Below are 23,735 nucleotides of genomic sequence, written 5' to 3'. Positions count from 1 at the left end.
TCATTGTGAGCTGTAAAGCATTAAAACCAAACTTTTTAAAAGCTTAATGCATTATTTGAGGATAAAACCTTTGAAATAGATACACATATATGTTTTTTATTTTGTAAAGTAAATTTGGAGAACCACAAGGGTGTTAAAGGATAGGAGTTAACTGTCTCTCGGCAGATGGAATGTTGACTTACTTTTACATAAAAAAAGTGAAATTAAATTAGTAGGGTTGTATAAAAAAAAATTATTGTATATAAAAATTGAACATTTTTCTGTTGTCTGCACCTTCGACTACTGTCACAACACATCCCATCCCAGTATAGCTTGGAAAAGCTGCTTCAGGGATTACCTCATCAAGTATCAAGTTGCCTGAGGAGATGTATGCTTACCTGCTTACAAGTATTCCATGCATCCAGCTCACCTTCCTCATACTTGTCTCTATAGAAGAGAGCAAGGACAGAGACCAGAATGCTATGAATGACCTTAGGAGGATCCTTGTAGCTCTTGAGCTCAGCAAAGGCCTGAGCGTTGAGCTTGCTGACCGTGTTACGCAGGTCGGTCAGCATGATACGGTCAAACATGATGTCGATACGCGATTCCTCGCTCCCCTTCTCCGCCTCTGGATTGTGCATAGACAAAAAGAAGGCATGTAAGATTTATTGTTTAATTAATTTGAAGCAAGCAACACATGAAAACTGATCAAGAACTCACAGTAGATAATCTTCTTGTGGTAACATAAAGTTCTCTTGTAGAATAACTTATGACTTCTGTCATAAAGAATACAGCAACAACAATAAAGAATGATAGTTACTTATTTTGGAGCATGCTTATTTTCAAGTCCTTAGCAAATCTCTAAATGATTTCATATGCATGAGCAACACATTGGAAAAATCTGATGAGTCCATATAACACCTGCAAAAGCTCAATGCATTAGAACAATGGTCTGAAAACCAATTGGTCCTAGATTTTGAATGGGTCATTTCGTGTACATGAGGAGTTCCCAGGTCCTCTTCTTGCTTATCTACAGGTACTTCCATCTACCGTAATTAACGTTGTATAAACCGCCCTCGTGTATTAATAACCGCACCCCTCTTTTGTCGCCCCCCCCAAAAAAAAAAAAAATATATATATATATATATATATATATCTATATTTTTTTTGGTGTACCGTGTATAAAACGCACCCCCGACTTTGAATTTTGTTCGGCGGCAAAAAGGTGCGGTTTATACACCGTTAATTACGGTACATGTACTCTCTCAGCAATTCAAAGGGAAAATAAACACCAATCAACACGATAATAAACCAATCGATCAATCAATCAATCAATCAATCGATCAATCAATCTGTAAACGAGGTGTGCTTTAGACCATGTTCCTCTAGTCACTCACCCAGTACAATCTTCCTGTCGCCTCCTGTAGACTCCTGGGACACTTCCTTGTGAGCAGCCTGCAGGAGTTTGAGCATCCTCTGGACCTCCTTGTTCTCATGACCTGGGAGTTGCTTCAGGTCACCAATACTCAGATCAACCAGAGCCAAACAGCGCCCGTCCACGTCTCGCAAAGGGAAGGCAAGATGGCGCTGACCGTAAGCATCGGCCGTCACCGTCTCAGAGTTGTCCACGGTCTTGAACAGGTAATCCCTGGGGGGGAAATAGGACAGAGCTTTGGAGTTAGATTGTTATCTCTTAAAGGCCCACTGTACTACTTATAGCTTACTGTTCCCTCTATATAGAAAATAATGCCTAATCAATGACCATGCATTGATCCCCATGATCCTCTTTTTCTTATGTTAATTGAGAGCTGAGTAGATGAGATGGCCACCTGTCAGTGACCTTCCTGGATGCTCTAATCCCTCCTAGCCATACTAGTACAGACTGGCTTTAATAAAAACTTGTACAGGGGTAGATTTTTAAAAACAAATCTAGCAATGATGTAAGTAATGCTGTCATTAATGATATCATCTAATGAGGGACAGTGAGCATCAACTTCATGTTGACAGTAACTACTTTTCTGACTCAAACTCTGCAGAGAAGACAATATATATCAACTTCTAGCAACTCCGATTTGATGGGAAAATAGCAACACAGAAACAAGTTGATGGAAGGAAGCTTCCCCTCTCAAACAAAAGAAACCTGTGATCTCAATTTTATTGACATCTTAGTGAAACAGGAAGAAAAAACGAGTTTGAAACTAGCTGTTATCAATTAAGTAGCTGTGAATTGTGTTACCTGAAGAGGTTTTCTTTGCGCTCCAAGCGTGAGGGACGTTCATGAACAGTGATAGTTCCTTTCTTATCCGTAGTTATCATCCTACGCAGCACAAAGTCATCAATCTAAAACAAAAATAAAATAAAAATCGATCAAATCCAAATAAAGCAAGGTAATGATCATTATTGACCAATGAGGTACAAATTAATCATTAACTATTCTACTGAAATAATCAGTTTCTGCTCTGGCATTACATTATTAGAAATGATAAAATTAAAGGTGAGTGTGATGGGAAGAGAGAAACAGAATTAGGCATGGAATACAAATCTAATAAAAGGAAAAGCTAGAAAGCGAAAAAGGAGAGGGAGAGAGAGGGAGAGAGAGAGAGAAATAAAGAAAGAGAGAGAAAAGAAGAAGGAGAAGTGACAGAGAATATTTCATCATTATCAAAGGATGAGAGAGAGAGAGAGGGGGGTACAAAACAAAGAAGTAGTGAGCAATTATGTGAAGAAAAGGATAATTGAAAATCTTTAAATCAATTTTTATTAGCTATGATAAGCTTTTAAACATCTTTTAAAGTTAGTGAAAACGAAAATGACATAAGTACCATTACAATTATCTGCAGCAAAGAAGAATGTGTTTAAAAAAATAATGAAGTTTATAGTTACACTAACACCTAATATATGGATTACCCCTTACCTTTCTTGATTCAATCTCTACGAAGTGGAAAACAGTTTTCTTTGTCTTACTTAGCATGGGAGGTCTAGGCAATTCATACTCCTTAATTAGTAAAACCATGCAGAATAGGAGAAGAACAAACAGAACAGACATGCACACAATGAAGAGAGTAGATATTATGACAGAAAATAGACAGTGTTATCAGTGCAAAGGTAGGGAAAGTGGCTATGAGTTAACATGCAGTGAGAGTTCAAAGTGAAAAGTTTTCTGTAAAACTACATGGTAGTTTGGGTGAAAATGAACACAATAAGAGGTACATTGTAATAAGGAAAGTTTACATGTGTATGAGACTGAAGGCATGAACATAGTGACATGTACTACACATAACCTTGTCAGAATCACATTATAAAACTGACACATATATTCAAAGCCATCAACATCTAGTACTGCTGTGATGGCAAGAGTATTAAACAAACGTGCAGGTGCATACATGGTGGTGCACTGAGAGGTCAATATAGTAACACAGTGCACTTCTACATGCACTTCTACTTTTGATTAAAAATAATAGTATTAATTTACATAAAATGTCAAGTAATCTGTAAACAGAGGTGACAAGTCAAGTCAAAGTATGTTTTGATATAAACACATAAATTATTTCAAAAATCCTCCCCCTCCCCAAGAGGCAAGATCCCTTGAAATTTGAATTGCTCTTACTACTAAAAACCCTGCACATAATGATTTATGTGATTTTACTTGATGCCATGCACATTATCAACATCCCCATACCAAGATTTAAATTAATATCTTTGTCTAAGAGACACTAAAAGAAACAGTAAAATAAATCTTTACATGACACAAACAAGGCATGCTAAAAGGATGAAAGTCATATAGCTTACATCATGAATATTAGAATGCAGAATTGAGGCTAGTAAAAACAAAAGTGAATTATTAAATATGAGACATAGAAAGGAAATATTAATACAAAGATTGTATTTGGAAATAAAGAAAATGTTAATACAACCTTCATAGAAAAGATGTTATGAAAACAAGAACGCATGTATAACAAAATTGTGTAATTATATTATTAAACATGTAATAAAATAGACAAGAGCAGTGGTTCTGGATGAATTTTTATTTTAATGAAAAAGTGGCTAGACAAATAATAGGCAATCAATGTGATTGTTTAATATAACATATAAGAAAACTGGTGACTGTAATGTATTAACCTTTTAGGAGGATCAGAACACTAAAGAATGAAAGAAGAAGTGGAATGACCTATGATGGGAGGGGTAATCAGATAAAAGGTACTCATCAAAACTTGACTGAGGAAAAATGAAAGTGGCTGAATGTGTAATCATTCCATAACAAAGCAAGAAAAAAGTTTCAGGCAATCAAAGATCATGTTTCCTAAATTTACAATGACATTTTTATCCCTTTTTTTATTTCCATGTTTTCCGAATACATTTCTGATCAAAAATAAATTCTGGGGGAATTCTATAATTGTCCAAAAGTGTGTTTCCTAGATGAATATTACACCCAGCATTACTAGTACCGGTATATTTTTTTTTTCCTTTTTAGTTTTCAGTTTTATAGACCCTATAAAATGCTAGTACCTTTAAATGATTTATCTACTGAAATGCAAAGTTGAAGCAAAACAGGGTGATAGAAGCAAGGGTAGCATATTTAGAGGGGAATTTAAGACAACTGAAATTTGAGAATTGAAAACCAACAAAGAGATATTGCACATGGCAGGGCGTAAACAAATTGCACTGGTAGGATTAGTTAGGGAGAGAAAAGTCAAATACTTTGGTCATGTTAAAAGGCACCAAAGCCTCAATGTATTGGAGGGAAGTGTGGAAGTAACTAGACCGAGAGGGAGACCCAGAATCAACTGGGAAGAGAATGTCAAGAACGGGAGTGGACTAAAACTGCAAGAGCTAGTGCACCAAAATGGTTAAGATAGAGTGAAATGGAGAGATGTTGCAATCAACCTCCGAACCGCAAGAAGATACTTAGATAGATAGATAGGATGTCATGAAAGTGTCAATACCTTATCATCTGGTTCAACCAGGAAGACATTGATCTCCTGGACATGAGGACTGCGTCTGTGGATCCACGAGACGGCACTCTCTGCGATGCGCAGCGTCTTGCGTCTCACTTCTACGTACTGGTAGGCTGTCGAGAAGGATTTGGCCACACCCTATATTGAGGGGCAAAATGAAACCAGAGTTTTAAATAAGTGTATATTAATTATATATTCAAAACACTTTTCTGGATAGTTTACAAATCACTTGCAATCACCTCTGTGATGATAGCTTTAGTATTTACAAATGATAGTCATGACATTACTAGTCAAACTAATGCTAGTGAAACTATCAATCCATTATCATTAACCAGAAGCATGCTGAAAATTGAGATTTAGATGATAGAATGAGGGATCAAAGTAGAGAGCCTTTGATAATATTTTTCACCTCATAATTTGTCAGCAGCACAATTTCTATGTAAGCTCATGCGAGGTACTTCTTTTTAAAACAGTGGATGTTTAATGAGGTCATCTAGGTCATTTAGTGCCTCATGTGGGTATAAGTCTTCATCTATTTTATGTCACTCTCTTATCAATCTTCTATCAATCTCCTATCAATTTTTTAACTTACCGGTAACATCATCTTCAAGTCGAATGGAGGAATTACCTGGACGAAGCCGATTTCATGAGTGATGAAGATACTCTTATCAATCAAGATTATCATCAACAAACCAACAGCTCTTGGGCAGTATCTTCATCAGACGTTACATATTTCTCTCTCTTGGAATATCCAGGGGTGATAGTGAGCACTAAAAAAAAAGGGTTCCCCCCCCCTCAACCACGTCCCCGTTGAGTAAAAAAAAAAAGAAGAGGATTTGGGGGGGATGGCATTTAACAACATTCCCCCCATAAGAATAAGAAAATTGGGGGGAAATCTGGAAAAATAGAGAAAAAAGGGATAAACTCGGGAAGAAAAAAAATGGGACATTGTTTTTAAAAATCAGGAAACCAAATTAAATTGGGTAATTATCAGAATATTTTGCTTTGTGTGTAAGGAATTGTGTTTTGAAGGATGGACTAGCTTACCTGGAAGAAGCTGATTTCATGGGTGATGAAGATACTCTTATCATGAGGGTCATTCAAGGTATCAATCCCCATCAAACCAAACACACGCTTCCTGAAGTCCTTGAGCGGTATCACCAGGAACGATCCTTGGCGGTCCTACCAAAAATGAAAAACAAAACTTATTTGAGTGTTGAAAAACAAAAAACAATACATAGCTCCGTGAAAGAATCTATGAAAGATCTAGAAAGATCTATGACAAAAATGTTAGAATAGTTTTAGGAAAGTTGGTTTTAAATGCTTCTAAAATTTACCCTCAAATCTATAAACAAAACAGCCTAGTCTTGCCTTGTGATGTGGAATGTGCTAACTGAATGAGAGTACATCCTTTCACATATTATATGCTTAAATGTTATTGAAAATGATTGGAATGGTTTATCAAATTCCATCTGAACAAAATATGAAGTACAAATCTTATCCTTCCCTTAATTTTGTTTGCCTATCATGCCTTGCAAAGTAGGACATTAGTTTGAACATAAAGAATACAAAGAATTATATGTTTCATCAAACATGGATCTTCATGCGCCATTCGTAAATATTTGACTATATTTCTATTAAACAGCAGTTCTATACTTAGGTAAGAGGCAGCATTTATGGAGCTAAATAGTCATTAAACAGACAAAGTCTTTAAAGCAGATTCAGATGAAAATGATTCTAGTGGATGAATATGAAATGGAGAATATGAAAAGATCTAAGAACATTTTTTCTTTCTATCTACAAAATATAATAGAAAAGAGAATTGCTTGAAAGTGAATATAATTCCAAATGAGAGAAAATGGTAAGTAAAACAGAAACATTAAACAGGGAGAAAGAGGGATAAAGAAAAACCATAACAACAAAACACACATGAAAAGACGACACGGCATAAGTCAAGTAAGTCAAACACCATGTTTAACAGGTTACAAAATATGGCATTAAGTGAATTAATTGTATGAGAAATTGGAAATTGAATTGCTTGTGATAGTGTAGTGTAGATGATATGAAAATGAAAATGGAGATAATTGTTACTTAACAGTGAGTGAGTTTTTTGTATGAAATTAAAATTTAGACTGTCAATTAATACACTGATGAAATATTGACAAAAACACATCAGAAATTCCTGATTTAACATAGTTTTGGAGCGCTACAGAGCTTTACAGAGTTGAGGATCTTAAACAAAACCTGCTTCTCACTGGTAGCACTCATATCCTGGAAGTCGAACTCTAATATAGCCCAGAATTTAGCTAAGCTACTATCATGGGGCATAGGGATTCTACCAGGTACCCTTGAACCACACTGAGGTTAGGACATGAAATGCCTTGTCTGAGTATATATAAGCACCATGCAGGCACAGATTCAATTACCAAACTTCCTAGTAGAAAGTCAAATCAATGACTGTGCCATATTATACCGATACTGACCGCTTTGAGGAGCACGGTCAAAACTATTGCCCAAGGTGATCTCAAAACTGTAACGTGCCCCTCGACTTTGTCTCAAGATCACAGAGGAGATAACTGTGACCCCAAAAATAATCTGCAATCAATATTTGTTTTAAATACCCCATCCTGCATGTCAACTCTCAAAAAAGACATTTTTACAATGGCTGTCAAAATGTATTTCTATTTGTAGGGAAAATTACTTGCATAAGAGAATTGTGCAATTACATGCATGTATCCGCTGTTAACTTCATGTGCCACCTATGCGCCCTTGCATTGTACATGGAAGCAGAACTAATGCTATTCTGAATATTTTTCGCTATATACTGACCAGCAGCCAGTAGCGTATTTCAAGACAGCACTTTTGACCAATCAGAGGCCTAGAATCTTCATATGCGGTATATATAACATGTACAGCACCCCATTCGAAAATTAATCATCTAAATGTTAACGTTTATGTTGTGATAGCAGTTAGTGCCTTTAAGCTTCGTATACATGACTGCAGGAACAAGGCCAGTGAAATTTATATCTAAAATGCATGACTCCCCGGAAAAATTATCCCCAGTAGACAATTACTCTCAGTGGACAATTACCCCCCACCCTTTAAAATTTCCCCCTAGGATTTAAAAAAAAATTATTCCCTCCTGTTCATTAAAGAGGAAGTCCACCCTGATAATAAGTTGTTTTTAATAAAAGCAAGGGTGCAATTTTCAGGGGGAGGGGGATAACTGTCAGGGGGTAATATGAGGGTGATTTTCTGGGCTGTAATTCCTCTGGAGATGGTTGTCCTTGGGGGGTAATTTTCTGAGGGGTGACTTTTTTTTTGAGGGGGGGGGGGTTAGTCCTTGGGGGTAGTTTTCCGGGGGCTAATTTTCCAGGGAGAGGGGGGTGATTGTCCAGGGGGTAATTGTCCTAGAACCATGACATCCATACCTTGTATCATGTTACAAAGATAATTAAACACATACACACACAAAAACTGAAAATGTGCTAGTGAATGCAAATGGCAGAATCAATCTTTGTACCCCATTAAACTATATGCTGACAGAAAAGAGAATCTAAGTTTGTTGTAAAAACAGTGGTAGAATTTGTCATAAATTCAAATAAAACGGGCGAAATAAGTTAAATTGACCAATTTTTCTTAAGAAAGCTCAATGTTGGGGAAATTCTTATTTATCAATTTTTTTATTAAATTCAGAATTTTAAAGGTATTACAAAGTTTTGGTATGGGGTCATGAATTTGGTTCAAATTAAAATATTGGAGGAATATGCGTTCCTACAATATTCATTGATCGTTGTCCCGGTTGAAATCGAGTCTAAAGTTATGAAATTATAAATAATACACTCTTTATGTTGTATAGCTCCCTCTCAAGGTCAAGATATTAATTTAGCTATGAAACAATGTTTCTTGACTAAAATCGACCAATTAGCTATTCCCGTTTGGAAATAACATATCACAACTACATATTCTGAGATTTTCATGGTCGCAGCTAGCATTGTACGGCCGTAGGGGCTATTTGAAATTTATCAAAATTTACCGGGAGCACCGTTAAATTTTTATATTCAATTTTTCTCGAAAACAGAAGTGTTTTAGGGGGTAATTTCTTTAGTGCTTATAATACATCCACAGGGGCAACCAAATATATCAAAATTGTAAAGATTCACTATCCACCCAATTTTCAAAATTTCCCAAAACTTTGTATTACCTTTAAGAAACAAAAAACACTAAAACAAATGAGATACTATTTTCACAAAAACATATGGTACACATACATTAATTATTACCTATGATTGAAAATAATATTGTAATCAACATTCTAGCAGCAGCCCTCTATCCCCCCCCCCCCCTATATCAAATTTATCCAAAATCTGCCTGTTTCATCTAAATCTAGACCCTATGGCCCGAATTCACAAAGGAGGTTTAAATTTAACCCATGGTTAAAACCTTCATTTACATAACCCATGGTTTAAAATTAGCGCAAAATAAGCGCAACACATGCAGTGGAGAGGTCCAATATTAGACGCGCGCAAGGCAAGGTATGCTTATTTTTAAACCATGGGTTATGTAAATGAAGGTTTAAACCATGGGATGTAAACCTCCTTTGTGAATTCAGGCCAATCATCAGTGGCAAATGAACTCTAGGCACCGGATCCCAGACTTGAAAATACCGTCCTACATAATCACTATATATGGGTTACGGGCACAAAACAATCATACAACAAAAAAGTTCAAAGGTCGGACTGCACTGCAAACTAAGGGTTATATATTAGCACATTGAACACTTACTCTGGCAGGGTCATAATCATCTATGGATATCTTCTTGTATTTCTGAACGCGTGCAAAAGTGCAAAGTTTACAATAATAAGAAACACAGACTACAAAGCAATGCAGACTATTAATAAAACAAAAACAGATTTGCCTCGCTTACAAAATAAACATTAAAGACGAATTGACCTGTTAAGAACTGGTACTTTTAAGTTGACATTCAAAAGCATACTTGACATTAATACATAAACATGATATTCTCTGATAATTACTTCATACATAATCTTGGTACATATTTGAAATTAACCCCCAACCCCCCCCCCCCCCCCCCCCCACAAAAAAATCAATAGTATCATGACATATGATACACCAGTGCTCGATAACAGGCATCCATTAAAAACAACAAAGACAAAAAACTAGTATCCAAAACAGTTGCGAGGCAAAACTTCTACCACAAGATAAAAGGCTCTAAACTGCAAAATATCACCACAATGTACAATGTATACATAAGCTTAATACAAGTACAAGTACAAGTGACTCTAATACACCGTGACTTATTCAACGGCTCAGTGTATGAGCAACGTGTCATCTAGGTAGAGCATCCAGTTTTCACCATCCCATGAAACCATGCAGGAAAAACCCATTCATTGTGTTACTTTCCTAAAGTATAAAGACCTTCCTAGCGTATACCAAGACTATCACCAAAAGCTAAAGACCAGAAAATTCATAACTGTATCCCAAAATGTCTTTGTGTTAAAGATAACACATTTCTAGTATAGACCAAAGGTGTATTCAACCAAAAGCCAACCAGCAGTAGTTCTTTTTATAGAGTGCCGGATTCCGAAGTGTTTTGTGCTAAAGTTGATACCAGGGAATCACAAAGGTGTGAAAAATAGACAAGACACTTAGATTATTATCTGGACCTTCTGATATGATAGTTTATTAGTCTTTAGATCTATATAAAGTCCTTTAATATATATCATAAGATTGCAATGAGATGTATTAATGTTGTTTTATAGAGTTTAGAGTTGATTCTAAAGTTATGTAGGGTTGTACATATAATTACCTTAAGAAAATAATGGGTTTACATGATAGTGATGATGATGAAATAGGTATTGTAATATTGCATACGTTTATTTTCTTAAATGATTAAGAAAGCAATTGAGCAAAATGACTCCCAAAGTTGACATTATATGTAATTATATGGTATGTAAAAAGAAAAGAAAAAATGGCTGTAAAGAACTAAGGATAGATTAATGTAAAAGACTAAATAAAATTTAAACAGGTTTGAAATACTACAGAAGGAACAGATATGAAACACATACATGCACGTATAACACAGATCATTGTCAACCTCCAACAAATGTGTGTAAAACAATGCAATGAAACCAAGAAATATTAAACACTTAGTACCACTATACCAACCCCCAAAGAAACTATCAATCGCATGCCAAGAAAGAAAGTGAGATAGGGAAGATAGAAACATTGCATTCCAATCAGAAAAGGAGAACTTACTCCTGGTCTCTAATTTTGTGATAAACATAAATGATAACAAATGAAGAAAGTATAAACAGTCATGCATTCAATGAAAGACAAGAAAGTTGATGTCATGCTTTCGGATATAATTAAGAGTTATGCTGTTTTAAGACAAGAGGAAAATCATGACAAATGAGACAAGATTTAGAAAATAAATGGGATGGCAGAAAATGTTTCATTTTCATCCTTCTTGTTACCTCCTCAAGGACAGATGGCCGAAAGTCTTCATCATCCCATTTCTAGAATGATCATTGGATGAATTCAAGAGTAAGTTCATGACTCTAAGCTACGTACCAAATCAACTTTAGAATACATTCTTTACCACTGAGTTTGACGTAAAAATGGATGGATTTTACTATAAATCATGAAAAAAGAATATCAATGATTATGATACAAAAGTCATGGATGTTCATCACTTTATAACAGTGTGAATTAATGGATGAAACATTCAATTTTTGATCTAGGGATAACGAAGATTATGCATGAAAACTGGATACTCCCTCAAGCTTAAAATAGTATCTTTGGCATAGTCATTCCTAGACACTAGCTGGATATTGTAGAAGATACAAAAAAGTAGATAAACTTGAATTTCCTTTAAAGGATTAATGTAGTAATATTTTCAAGACTCTATTTTTTTATTCAAGTGTTTCAAAAGTGACATGAATTCAAAATTGCTTAAAAAACAAGAATTTAAACTAGAAATTACATATAAATTGCATCTTTACTACATACAAGTAAGGAGGAAGCTAAATCCTGAAATTCAAAATTAGCTTGTGGATATTTGTGGAGTAAAAATATGAATGAATCGACAATCAACAAATCTTTTCTTTCTCTCCCTCCTCTCTTCTATTCTTCATATACCTCTCTTTGCAATGACATTAAACATGTCACCAAGAAAGATTGAATAGTATTGCGTTGTACTCGGTATATTGCCATTACCGGTACTATAACTCTGCATCGATCATCAGATACAATGAATAGCTCAATTCGTATTTGACCATATTCCAAAATAATTATTTCCCATATACATCAAAGCACAACAGCAAATCAAGGGTTTGACGAGAAAAGAAAGATTTAATTGACTTACTTCATCAGCACGTTCAGGGTTCCAGAACATGATGCTACCGTGGTTCTGAACTCGAGGGACGTGGATGGGTTTGCCACTGTCTATTGATGAGAAACTGCATAAGGAAGAGATGGAGGAGGGGGAAAAGGGATAGAGGGAGAGATAATGAAATTAGAAACACAAACATGGATTAACCATCAAGAGGCGCACTTCACATTTATCTTGTGATCTCCAATTTGGAGGAAGCATTTGGTAATTGGAGTATGAACCTAAATGTACAAGGACTTATTACAAACTTGGTAACAGTACATGTATGAACATAAAGTATGATTACTTACAAGCACACACATGCTTTATTAGCACACAGGTGAAACAATCATCAAACAAGTTCAGGTCAATTTATTGCATCTTTACAGTTGAACTTGAGTTCTGGTAAATATAGAAAATATATTCTCACAGAATCCAACGAAACTTACACTGAATGTTCAAGATTACAAGTAAATGATATGTGCCAAACATTTTTATTAGAAAGGTATAGTGCCCAAGTAATGAGCATAGAAAGATATAAGGAAATCCAGATAAGTAGGTCCGACACCATGTGCTCTATGTGCAAATCGGAGTTGTGGTTTTTATCAATTTTTTTTTTTTTTTTTTTTTTTTTTTTTTGGGGGGGGGGGGGGGGGGCAGCAAGAGGGAGAAGGAGAAGGCAGCTTTGCAGTGGAATATGTGTCATTGGTTTACCTGATCCCCTTCATATCTCTGTGTAAGATCTTATTGAGCATGAAGCCAGCATCGTCGGGCGTGGCGGCCACGTAACGGAGACAGGTCGGGCCACGAGCTGGACTGACATCGTTCCTCTCAAGCAGACCGATGTTAGCACTGATGCGCTTTCCTCGACCATGCTGATCAGCGTCCTAGTGAGAGAAAAGTCATTGTTGAAAAAAAAAATTACTCAGAGCTTTAATAGTTCAAAATAAGTATGTGTGTATACATATGTATATCTATATAGAGAGACAAAGAGAAAGAGAGACAGACAGACACAGAGAGAGAGAGACATACAGAGAGAGAAAGAAAAAGACTTTAAGCAATTTTTACTCATCTAATCGTTAGTTTGTTTGTTTTTTTGCTTCCTTTATATTTTGCTGATCTTCATATACCACAGAATGTGAAAACTTGTACCCCATGCATAATTCATTATAATCCTTAAAATGAAATTTCACTGTAAACATTCATGATTTAAATTTCTTGAAAAAATAACAATAATTTACAACAATCAGGGATAAACAATACAACAAGAACATTATCATTTTTAAAGAGATGAAAAGTAAATGAATTGAATTGAATACAAAGATTGGCCTTCAATCGTCTTGCTTCAAATGTCATATAAGCTCCACTACTTGATATATAATTCCTTCACCATAAATATAATGCTGTATTTTATACAAACCTTGTAGAGTGAGTTGAAGACACCCTTATAGACAGGTTGCATGCCACCAGCGCTCGTCTCAGCTGCCTGGATGATAGAGGCTAACCACTTCTTCCTTGCTTGACCCCTGATTCTCTCCTCGTATGACCTCTGTCATGAGATAAACACAAAAATGAGGATTAAAGGATTTTTAAAGATACTATTGATGTTTCTCATGCGTTCTACTTGATACACTTTTTCTAATTACTTTTCTTCAATTAATCAACAGAATCAACAAACCTGCAATGCTTTAAATTTTTCAAAAAGGATACTAAATTTATTGTAAAAAGATTTTTTTTGTGATTTAATAATTTTTGGCAGTTATTGCAAGTTTATACTACACAGCTCTACATAGTTTCTAAAATTATCTTTCATTGTAAAGACAAGACATTAATGCTCTGCAGTATATGTTTACGGTATGACCATCTGAGGAATGGGGGGGGGAGAGACAATGAGCAAGAACACTCTGAGAGAGAGAGAGAGAGAGAGAGAGGCAGAGGGGGGGGGGGGAGGAGAAAGAGAAATGGTAATGATGGTGATATCCTGATCTAACCAAACTGATCTTGAACCAACCAATAATCAATAAATCTGTTCCATTTGGGGTCAAGGACCAATCAGGGATCATTAAGGGACTATTCTGGCACAATGCAGAGTGCATTAATTGGTTCTTGTCAAAGTGAAACTTGATCCATTTTCTTGGGTCTACTGTCAGTCTACCATTGATATCTTTGGTTGTGACCATGGTACGAGGTGTGATGGAGAAAATATGGGTTAGATATGGAGAAGACAAGGATGAATTCAACTTACTTCCACACTTGTCATTAGGAAATCAATGAGTGGATCAAAGTTGTCTGGACCACCTGGTAGAAGAGAGCACACTGCTTCCACGTAAGCTTTGAATTCCTGCTTGCTTAAACGGTTGTCCAGCTCCTCCTTCTCCAGCTTCTGCTTGGCTGTAAAACAAGGGAAAACATTTGTGTTCAATCACCATGGTAACAGCCATATATGTAAATCATACACACTTGTTTGTTATTTAATAAAAGAGCGGAGTTTGTACTCTGCACAGATATCATTCAATGACTGAAATGGATGTAGAAGACGCGGTGTGGAGATTGCAGTGGTCTTGTAGGTTACAGGTCTTAGGTTTGAAACCAATTGAATAGGCTAGTGCCCTCTGGTATTATCATCCCCAATTTGTTTGCTTGCTGAGTAGTCAAGTAGAACAAATCATCAATTAAAGCTCACTATAAGGCCTGTCCTCATCAGCTCGAGATTGCCAAATGACCCGCTATTTCAAATTTGGGAAATAATCCCGAAGTTACAAATCGCGTCTTCATCAGCTCGAGACTTAACCTTGAAACTTGAAACTCTAGCTCGAGAAATTAGCCCGAGATATTTTGCTCAGTGTTCGCGCATAGTGCTAGTCTTTGGGCTGGTGAAGACGCACCAGACAAATAGCAGGATATTTTGCAAACTAGCCTAAGATATCTTAGGATGATCATCTCGACCAAATATCCCGCTAATTGCAACTTCGGGCTGATGCAGACGCAAATTAACTGGATAATTTGCGATCGGGATAGTTCAAATGGCGGGATATTTGGCAATCTCGAGCTGATGAGGACAGGCCTTATAAGATCCTGCACTGGACCTACCTTTGGCCATGATTCTAGACTCCATGTTGTCTTTGAACTTAGCCATGATGGAATGGAACTCCTCAAGATCCAGGTAGCCGGATCCATCATTGTCCCACTTGTCAAAGAGTTGATCCACCATCTGACGTCGTTTGACAGACTCTGCCTCCCGCCTCGCCTACGAACAAAACACAAGGGATTCATAGTCGAGAAATCATAAACTTTCAATACTTTTACTGTAAGACTGTAAACTTCTCTGATATGAAAATTTTGCGATAGAGAATTAAAAAACATTTTTAAGTTAAGAAACTATTGCAAACTGACAAAAGTCAGTGTGGTGTCAAATTGGGCTTTGCTTATACTGCAGCATGAAACTTTCAAGAATTTCATTCACTCACAAAATCAACAAACATTTCTGGCAGGTGAAAGTTTCTGACAGTATCACACCTAGGTCACTCACACACATGTTTGCAGAGGATCAGTGTAAAGACTTCTTTTTTTCTGTTACAAAGCAAGGGATATGAATATCACAAAACCTTAAAGGTACTATGTCCCTTTTGCAGCCAACCTCAAATGCTGTAGAACTTTGCAGGACTTATGAATATGTCATGTATGTCCTATCTGTGAAATCTAAACCTTAGCAGTGTCCTCATATTCAAATTATGCAAGGAAACCTGTTTACTTGCTAGACTTCACTGTCAGACAATATTGAGGGACTGACTGGCTTGTTTTCTTCTTTGGTAATAACATACATGAAAAGAGTTGTAAAGGGTACATGAGCATTTGTCTACATCAATAACCCACTTCTTGTAATGGCCAAGATTAAACTGATTGAATCTTTGCACAGCATAAAACGTATGACCATTCGGTACAATTGTCTGAAAATCAAGACTCAAGACTATTACTTTTGGGCTCTATAGCCTTAAAGTCGATTTGACAACGAATAGTCGTTATTTTCCTACTTGAAGACATTTTCAAGCCCCACCTTTTTTAGGGAAGTTCTAAATTAGTATTATCTTTCAAATGCAGTTGGCCTGCAAAAGGGACATAGTACTTTTAAAGGCCCACTGTACTACTTGTAGCTACTTGCTCCCTCTATATAGAAAACAATGCCTAATTGGTGGTCTCATCCCTCCTAGCCAAACTAGTACGGATAGGCTTAAATTGCATTGTTTTCTCACGAGATAGAATAATTGATTGGCAAACCTGCTGTAATCGAAGGAATTTCTCCTGCTCCGTCTCCACGTAACCCTCGGTGATGAACTTGACCAGGGCGTCGACGGCGTACTGAGGGGAATCCTCGCCCAGGAACAGCTCCACAAGCTGCACAAACTGGGAAGAGTTGAGAGCGCTCTCGTCAAAGACACTACCCGTCCTTGAGCCGCTACGGACAGTGGGCGTCTTCACAGGACTCTTGGGTCCATCTGTAAAATTGGGGATAAGGGAAAAGAGATGGGACAAACATGACCACCTGTCTACAAGGACCACATTTTCTATTTCCCTTGAAAATGTTTTCTCATTAAAACATTTTAAAGGAACCTGTCTTCAAAGACCACTTTTTGTGTTTCCCTTGGGCGGTCCCTATAGACAGGTTTGACTGTATCAATTATCAATTTTGGGTCATTGACCAGTGTACGGCAGCAAAAGAGAAAACTTCTTGAAACCCTGAGGTTACGCCTCTCTGGACAAAAAATTTCATAAAAGTGACTGAAGTGGAAAGACCTTTGTTCACTAGGGCCCGAATTCACAAAGCAAGGTTTGAGCTCAGACCAAGGTTTGTCGACAAACCTCCTTTGTGAATTCGGGCCCTCATGTACAGGGGCCCGTTTCATAAAACTTGTTATCTATAACAACTGCTAAAATTTCTATGACAAATTTGCTCTCAGCCAATCAGATGCCATGATTTCAGTAGCTAATAACAGTAGCTTGTAACTTTTTATTGATATCAAGTTTTACGAAACAGGGCCATACAGGTTGAATGGGGTGAAAAGTGATATGTTTATGAGGGTGAAGGTCAGGCCGTGACAAATTACATACTCCAGAGAGAGAGAGAGAGAAAAAAAAACCAAGGAGAGAGTAAAGGAAAATGAACAATCCAGTTAAATATTCTATTTTGTTAATAAGAGACCTTTAAATCCAAGCTGAAATCTTATCTTTTTTAACAATACCTGTACTTGGCACTATGACACTCATCCAAACTCTTTCGTTCTTTCTATGTTTCTTGTGCGCCTCGGAATAGCATTGTCTAGATAGATGGTGCTATATAAATGCCTATTATCATTATTATTATTATTTACACACTTCAACTCACCTTCACTATCAGCTTTCTCTTCTTTGAGTTTGATAGCATCCTCACGGAAAGACACACTGGTAGAACGGCCCGTTTGGGTATTGGCTGTTGTGGGTAGTAAATTACCTCTCTCTTTGGCTGAGGATGTTAGCTCTTGCGATTTGTCTTCTGTAGAAAGGAAGACATGTGGTCATGGAAATATTTACTTAACTAATAGATTTATTACAGATACAAATGTAAGTTAGTAAATAAACAAATGATTTTTGTTTAAATTTATTGTACAGGGATCAATCTGCCTCCTTGTTAAAATGTTGAGTGCTATCTTCATTAGTTCATCCAAAAGTTAGAAGATCGAGAACTCTTTCTTTTACTGTTACCCCTTCAACATCTTCCTCTGCCTGTTCTTTGTTCTGCACCAACAGATTATCATCATCAGGAAAAAATGATAATGCATCAAAATGTCATTAGAATGTAAAACTTTACAAATTGGCAACAGTGGATATATCAAAAAGTTTGCTTATTTGCTACTAACAAATTAAGGACTTGAGATTCTTCTATCTTTATTAACTGAGTGTGAGTGATACAAAAACCATTAAGAAAATCTGAACGACTTGTAAATTTTCTTACAAGTTTTGTTTTCCATTAAATAGTCCAACCTACCCCCAGCTTTAGCCTCCTCGGCACTGTTAGCAGCCTGATCACCACTTGCCACATCTTCAGCCTCTTTCTTCTCTCCTTCTGCAGGTACAGCCTCTACTGGAGCACTATCTGCAGGAGCTGCCTCTCCAGGTGTGGCCTCTGCAGGAGCGGCCTCTGTAGGAGCGGCCTCTGCATCTGCTGCACCTGCTGCAGGCGGCTCCTGCTCCTGGGGCTGCGGCTCTGTTGCAGCACCCTCTGCAGTCTCTGCTGCAGGTGCAGGTTCTTCTGGTTGGACGGACTCTGCAGTCTCCTGAGGTTGTTCTGATTCCTGATAGGATAGAAGTTTCACACAAGAAATTGATGAAGGCTTCGTATATGGCATTCATATCTGTCAAGCTTTGATGCGAATGGCGCTTAGAAATTAAACGAAGCAATCAAAGTAAATAGTAGCAAGCATATCAGGTCCACTTAAGCGGAGAGTGGCAAATGTATATTACTGTCTTGCAAAAGGACATTGTGCCTAGGATTGAAACCTTATGATTGCAAATCTGTTGAATAAACCACTATACCATGACAATTAACTCTACATTCAGTAAGATTTAACATCTTAATTTTCAAAAAATAAAAATTACCCAACTCCAATGAACTATAAGTTAAGAAAAGGGCAAAACAAAGGTTCCTGGTGAAGTATTATGGTATTATGAAATTATAAGTATCATTTCACTTTGATAATTGGTCTGCTCCAAGCTCTAGCTCGGCTTGCTAATAGATACAATCACTATCTTAGATGTTGGCAGTAACAAATGGAACTAAATAGCTTGGACTTTCCCCAAAAACAAAATAAGCAAAGCAGGTTGCAATTAATGTATGGATGTACAAATTTCATCGCAGAATAAAGTGTACAAAGAATTAATGCTAGTGTTATGTTGTGATGGGGGGGGGGGGGGTGCAAGCATAAAAAATGCAACTCTACAATTTATGTACTTACAAAATTAAGTGGCTAATAATTATGCTCTTTTTTTTATGAAGAAACATTTGAAACCTGTGCATACACATGCACATTTCAGAATAGGCTGATAAAAGAAATTTCAGGTTGACAAAATAAGTGACATCATTAATATACTGTTATGTGTTAGGGGGAAGCTAATAGGAAAGAGAAACATATAGCAAAAGTGAAAATTAGAACTTCAATAGTAATTAAATTAGATTAAAAGCATTAAATCTGCATTGAGCTATATGTAATCAAATATATTTGCTATTTGGGGGTAATCATATAAATATGACTCATACATGTAATGGCATCTAATTATGATGTTCTTCATTAAAGGGAACCAAAACCTTCATACTAAGTTACTTTTATTGTAAAGTTTAAGGTATTTGAATAAAATCAGTAAAAAATTGAGCAAAATCGGGCAAGGAATAAGGAATTTAAAGCTTTTTAGAATGACTAGTCACTAATTACCATATTCATTAATACTATATGAACAAAATGCCATTTGTTTGGGTGTATACATGTATGCAGTGAGGATTTTATAAATCTGTTTGTGTGTTCCTACTATGAGTATTGTGCTGCTAATTATTTCAGAACAGTATTTTCAGTTATGAGGCTAAAAACAAGTAAAATTATTAATAAATAGAGAATTAAAATCATATTTCCTGTTTTTTACATATTTACCGGACGCGCATCTTATTTATCGGACGGTATTTACCGGTATTTACCGCCGGTATTTACCGCCCAACCCTGCTACTTGTAGCTACTTGCTCCCTCTATATAGAAAACAATGCCTAAGAGTTGCCCGTGGGTCCCCCATGATCCTTTTTTTCTTATGTTAATTCAGAGCTGAGTTGATGAGATAGCCACCTGTCAGTCACCTTGCTGGGTGGTCTAATACCTCCTGGCCAAACTAGTATGGACAGGCTTTAAAAAATGACAACGTTTTCAGGATTTTGCTAAAGTAAAGTTTGTTGAAGTTCTGAATAAGTATTGGTGGTATCTCTCTGTCATGTAGGTCTTTAATTAAAAGAGTTGTGAACTGTGGAGTTTTTCAACAAAAAGGTGAAAGAATATTAATAGCAGGGACTCTTTTCATTAAAAGCGGGAAAAATACCACAAAAATGCTGTTAATACCTAGTAAGCTTTCATAAGTTAACAAAAAGGAGAGAGGGGGGAGGGGAGAAAGGTATGTTATATGTTCATGTACACGTATCACAGCAGGACCACTGTATTTCTACAGACAACACACTGCAGATAGATTATGCAAGAGCGATTACAGCTCCATTAGACTGAAATAGTTGAAGAATTGTTGTTTTACGACAGTGCAGTAACAGAACCAATTCATAAAGTGAACAAAGAACAAAGAGCTGGGACCCGTTTCACAAAGCCTTTTTTCAATAACAAATGAAAAATATCTGTGACAAATCTGTTGATAACCAATCAGAAGCAAGGATTTCAGTAGCTTATAACAAAAACTGTCATTTTTCACTGATGACAAGTTTTGTGAAACGCCCCCCAGGTGTTACCATACATCAAAGCAGTAATCATTAAAAGAGGTGCCACACAGCAAAGTCAAGAAGTAGAAAGCGTAAGATTTGCACAGCACTCTTGACATTCTAAAGTGCATTCACCTCCACCGGTTTCTGTGCATCATCCGACACCACAATCTCTGGGACGACACTTTCATCTCCCCCGGCCTTTGTCTTGGCTTCCTCTTGGGGAGCACCATCTGGTGGTGCCTCTTCTGCTGGAGGGGCATCCCCATTAGCTGCTGTTCCTGTTGTGTCTTCGGCTTTTGCTGTTTCTCCGGTTTCAGCCGTTTCTCCAGGGGGTTTGTCATCACTGCCTGCTTCAGCTGTTTCTCCAGGGGGTTTGTCATCACTGCCTGCTTCAGCAGTTACTCCAGGGGGCTTGTCATCACTGCCTGCTTCAGCTGTTTCTCCAGGGGGGTTGTCATCACTGCCTGCTTCAGCTGTTTCTCCAGGGGGCTTGTCATCACTGCCTGCTTCAGCAGTTACTCCAGGGGGCTTGTCATCACTGCCTGCTTCAGCTGTTTCTCCAGGGGGGTTTTCATCACAGCCTGCTTCAGCATTTACTCCAGGGGGTTTGTCATCACTGCCTGCTTCAGCTGTTTCTCCAGGGGGTTTGTCCTCACTGCCTGCTTCAGCAGTTACTCCAGAGGGGTTGTCATCACTGCCTATTCCAGCTCCATCTCCACTCTTCTCCTTGGCTGGTTCTGACTCTACCTGCTGTTCATCTGTGTCCTGTGTTTCTGTATCTTTCTTTACCTCCACCACAGTTTCCTTTTCATCTCCAGTCGCCTCCTTGTTCTCAACCGTCGCTTCTTTGGCACTGCTTTCATCTCCAGGTGTAGCCCCACCCTCTACTTCATTCCCTCCCTCTTCCACAGCACTCTCCCCACTACCATTACCAGGTGCCACACCCTCATCCCCAGGTGCCACACCCTCCTCACCAGGTACCACACCCTCCTTACCAGGTGCCACACCCTCATCCTTAGAACCTTCCCCTTCACCAACAGCAGGACCATCTCCATCTTGTTTTACCTCATCCTTTGCCCCCTCTTCTGAAGCTTCTCCCCCTTCCACCACTGCTGGAGCTGCCCCATCCTCTCCTGTCACCGTCTCCTCACCCTCCGTCTGGATAGCGCCCTCTGAGGGTACGTCAGGCTCAGGCTCCAGCTCCTTTATGCTGCTTGTCTTCACAGAGGAGATGGAACTCCCTACAGAAAAAATGCTCTCTGTTTCATCTGTCTCATTGAGCTCTATTACAGGCCCTGGAAAAATATTGGGGAGGGGAGGGGGAGAAGAAATTTATTTGTTGTCATTGACACATGATATGTCCACATTCCTGAAGAGCATTCTCGTCTGGTTATTTGTCTAGTTATGCAGTAAACTTTGAATTTTTATATTATAAGCACTTGCTAACTTTATAGTTCTACCCAAAATATCAAAACCCAAACTATATACATATGTTACATAATGATTAACAGCCCAGCTAGTGTGAACACACATGCCCATGCACATATCAAGTATAATGACACATTAATGTTTATCATTTTGTTTTATCACTCCAGCATCCTCCATTACATGTAGGACATAATTCATTTCATTGTGGAATTGCCTTTGTACTAAGTAAAGCCAGAGAGATCATTTCAAAAGCTCATTAGAAATGCATCTAGCTGTATTATACCACTGTAGTATAAAAGACTGAAAAACTAATGATACTATAGTGATAATCTTCTTACATTTCCTTGGATTTCTCAAATGACGCTTGATAGACCAGGGCACGTTTTCCCAGAAGTTCTCGAAGAGTCCCAGCACCCTATGCCTGTTGAGGATGCCCACATCGGCATTGTCGATACCAGTGAAGAGAGACAGAAGAATATCCCTTCGTGCCTCCAGCACGGCAGCATGTCGATAAGCAACAGCACACTGCGCCATGTGGCTCATGAGTGAATCATAAAGTTCAGGAGCCAACTTCAGGACGTACTTCTTGAGATACTGGAAAGTCAAGTTTGAACGGTAAAAGCAAAAATCAAGAATAAAATGATGCTACTATCAGGAGGGAGGGGTTGTATTTATTTTTTCCTTTGCTCTTTTTTATTTTTCATCATCCATGCCTGCATCAAATTCTACAAATAACAATACTGTACAAACTTCAGAACTTTTATGAAACTTACAAATTTTAAATGCTTGAGAGACTTTGATAAAATACTTCCAAACATCCTATTTTGAGTTGTTACACATTTTTTAATGAATGCGACAAATCATCATATTACCTGGACAAGGTTAGCAGACCCTGTTTTTTTTTCTTTAATTACATAGATACATTATATTCCGAATCTATATCTACCTCTGATAACACGCTTTTATACAGAGCATTTATTCATACACCAAATATAAAAGTTACTTAAACTCTCAGAGTTTTAAAGCAAGTAGTCACAAGTGTAAGATACGTGGAGAAAAGCACACTTAGAACAGTACATGGTCTCTTACCTGTGCAAACTCTTCCTCATGAAACTGTTCTTCGTTAGCATCTAATTTATCCAATTCTGCAAGGAAGTCGGATGCTACATAAAGGAAGAATGACAAAAAATTATCAATTCTCTAATAGCCTGAATGTACCCAAATGAAGGGTAGCTAGAAAACGTTGTAGCAATTATAGTTTGGTTTAAATTGTGTAAGAGAATAATACTATACAAGACTATTAGATTCAAGATTCCTGTCACATTTAGGGTAAAAGTGAGCATTAGTGTGTCAGTTTCTCAATTCTAAGTTTGGTAACTAGACAGATAACTTCTTTTGTCGAAGAAGTATTTTTCACATGAAATATATATTCAAAATTTGGGACAAAATACATTATATATTCCTTTTAAAATTTGCCTAAAGGCTTTCC

The 23,735-nt window shown here is 37.3% G+C and overlaps 1 protein-coding gene across 5 annotated transcripts in view; it reads right to left on the bottom strand.

Annotated features, from left to right (window-relative positions):
• LOC588946 (EF-hand calcium-binding domain-containing protein 5) overlaps window positions 1–23,735 on the bottom strand; it is a 30,176-nt gene that overhangs the window by 3,513 nt on the left and 2,928 nt on the right. The window contains exons 4-21 of one of the 5 annotated variants that reach the window (XM_030991511.1): window positions 23,336–23,409; window positions 22,585–22,840; window positions 20,951–22,113; window positions 18,347–18,653; window positions 17,708–17,854; window positions 16,603–16,820; window positions 15,418–15,574; window positions 14,573–14,718; window positions 13,748–13,876; window positions 13,042–13,214; window positions 12,322–12,415; window positions 11,432–11,473; window positions 9,720–9,761; window positions 5,982–6,116; window positions 4,923–5,072; window positions 2,216–2,319; window positions 1,377–1,627; window positions 378–607 (exon numbers count right to left, since the gene is read on the bottom strand). In XM_030991511.1, coding sequence (XP_030847371.1) covers window positions 378–607; window positions 1,377–1,627; window positions 2,216–2,319; window positions 4,923–5,072; window positions 5,982–6,116; window positions 9,720–9,761; window positions 11,432–11,473; window positions 12,322–12,415; window positions 13,042–13,214; window positions 13,748–13,876; window positions 14,573–14,718; window positions 15,418–15,574; window positions 16,603–16,820; window positions 17,708–17,854; window positions 18,347–18,653; window positions 20,951–22,113; window positions 22,585–22,840; window positions 23,336–23,409 — 3,818 coding nt within the window. The remainder of the gene's footprint in view (window positions 1–377; window positions 608–1,376; window positions 1,628–2,215; window positions 2,320–4,922; window positions 5,073–5,981; window positions 6,117–9,719; window positions 9,762–11,431; window positions 11,474–12,321; window positions 12,416–13,041; window positions 13,215–13,747; window positions 13,877–14,572; window positions 14,719–15,417; window positions 15,575–16,602; window positions 16,821–17,707; window positions 17,855–18,346; window positions 18,654–20,950; window positions 22,114–22,584; window positions 22,841–23,335; window positions 23,410–23,735) is intronic. The other 4 variants (XM_030991515.1, XM_030991512.1, XM_030991513.1 and 1 more) reach the window with 4 other exon arrangements.

This window comes from Strongylocentrotus purpuratus, unplaced genomic scaffold, assembly GCF_000002235.5.
Source record: "Strongylocentrotus purpuratus isolate Spur 01 unplaced genomic scaffold, Spur_5.0 spur5_scaffold_2, whole genome shotgun sequence".
In the NCBI taxonomy this organism is placed as follows: domain Eukaryota; kingdom Metazoa; phylum Echinodermata; class Echinoidea; order Camarodonta; family Strongylocentrotidae; genus Strongylocentrotus; species Strongylocentrotus purpuratus.
Note: the sequence above shows the minus strand (reverse complement) of the source record. Positions and strands in the feature narration are given on the sequence as shown.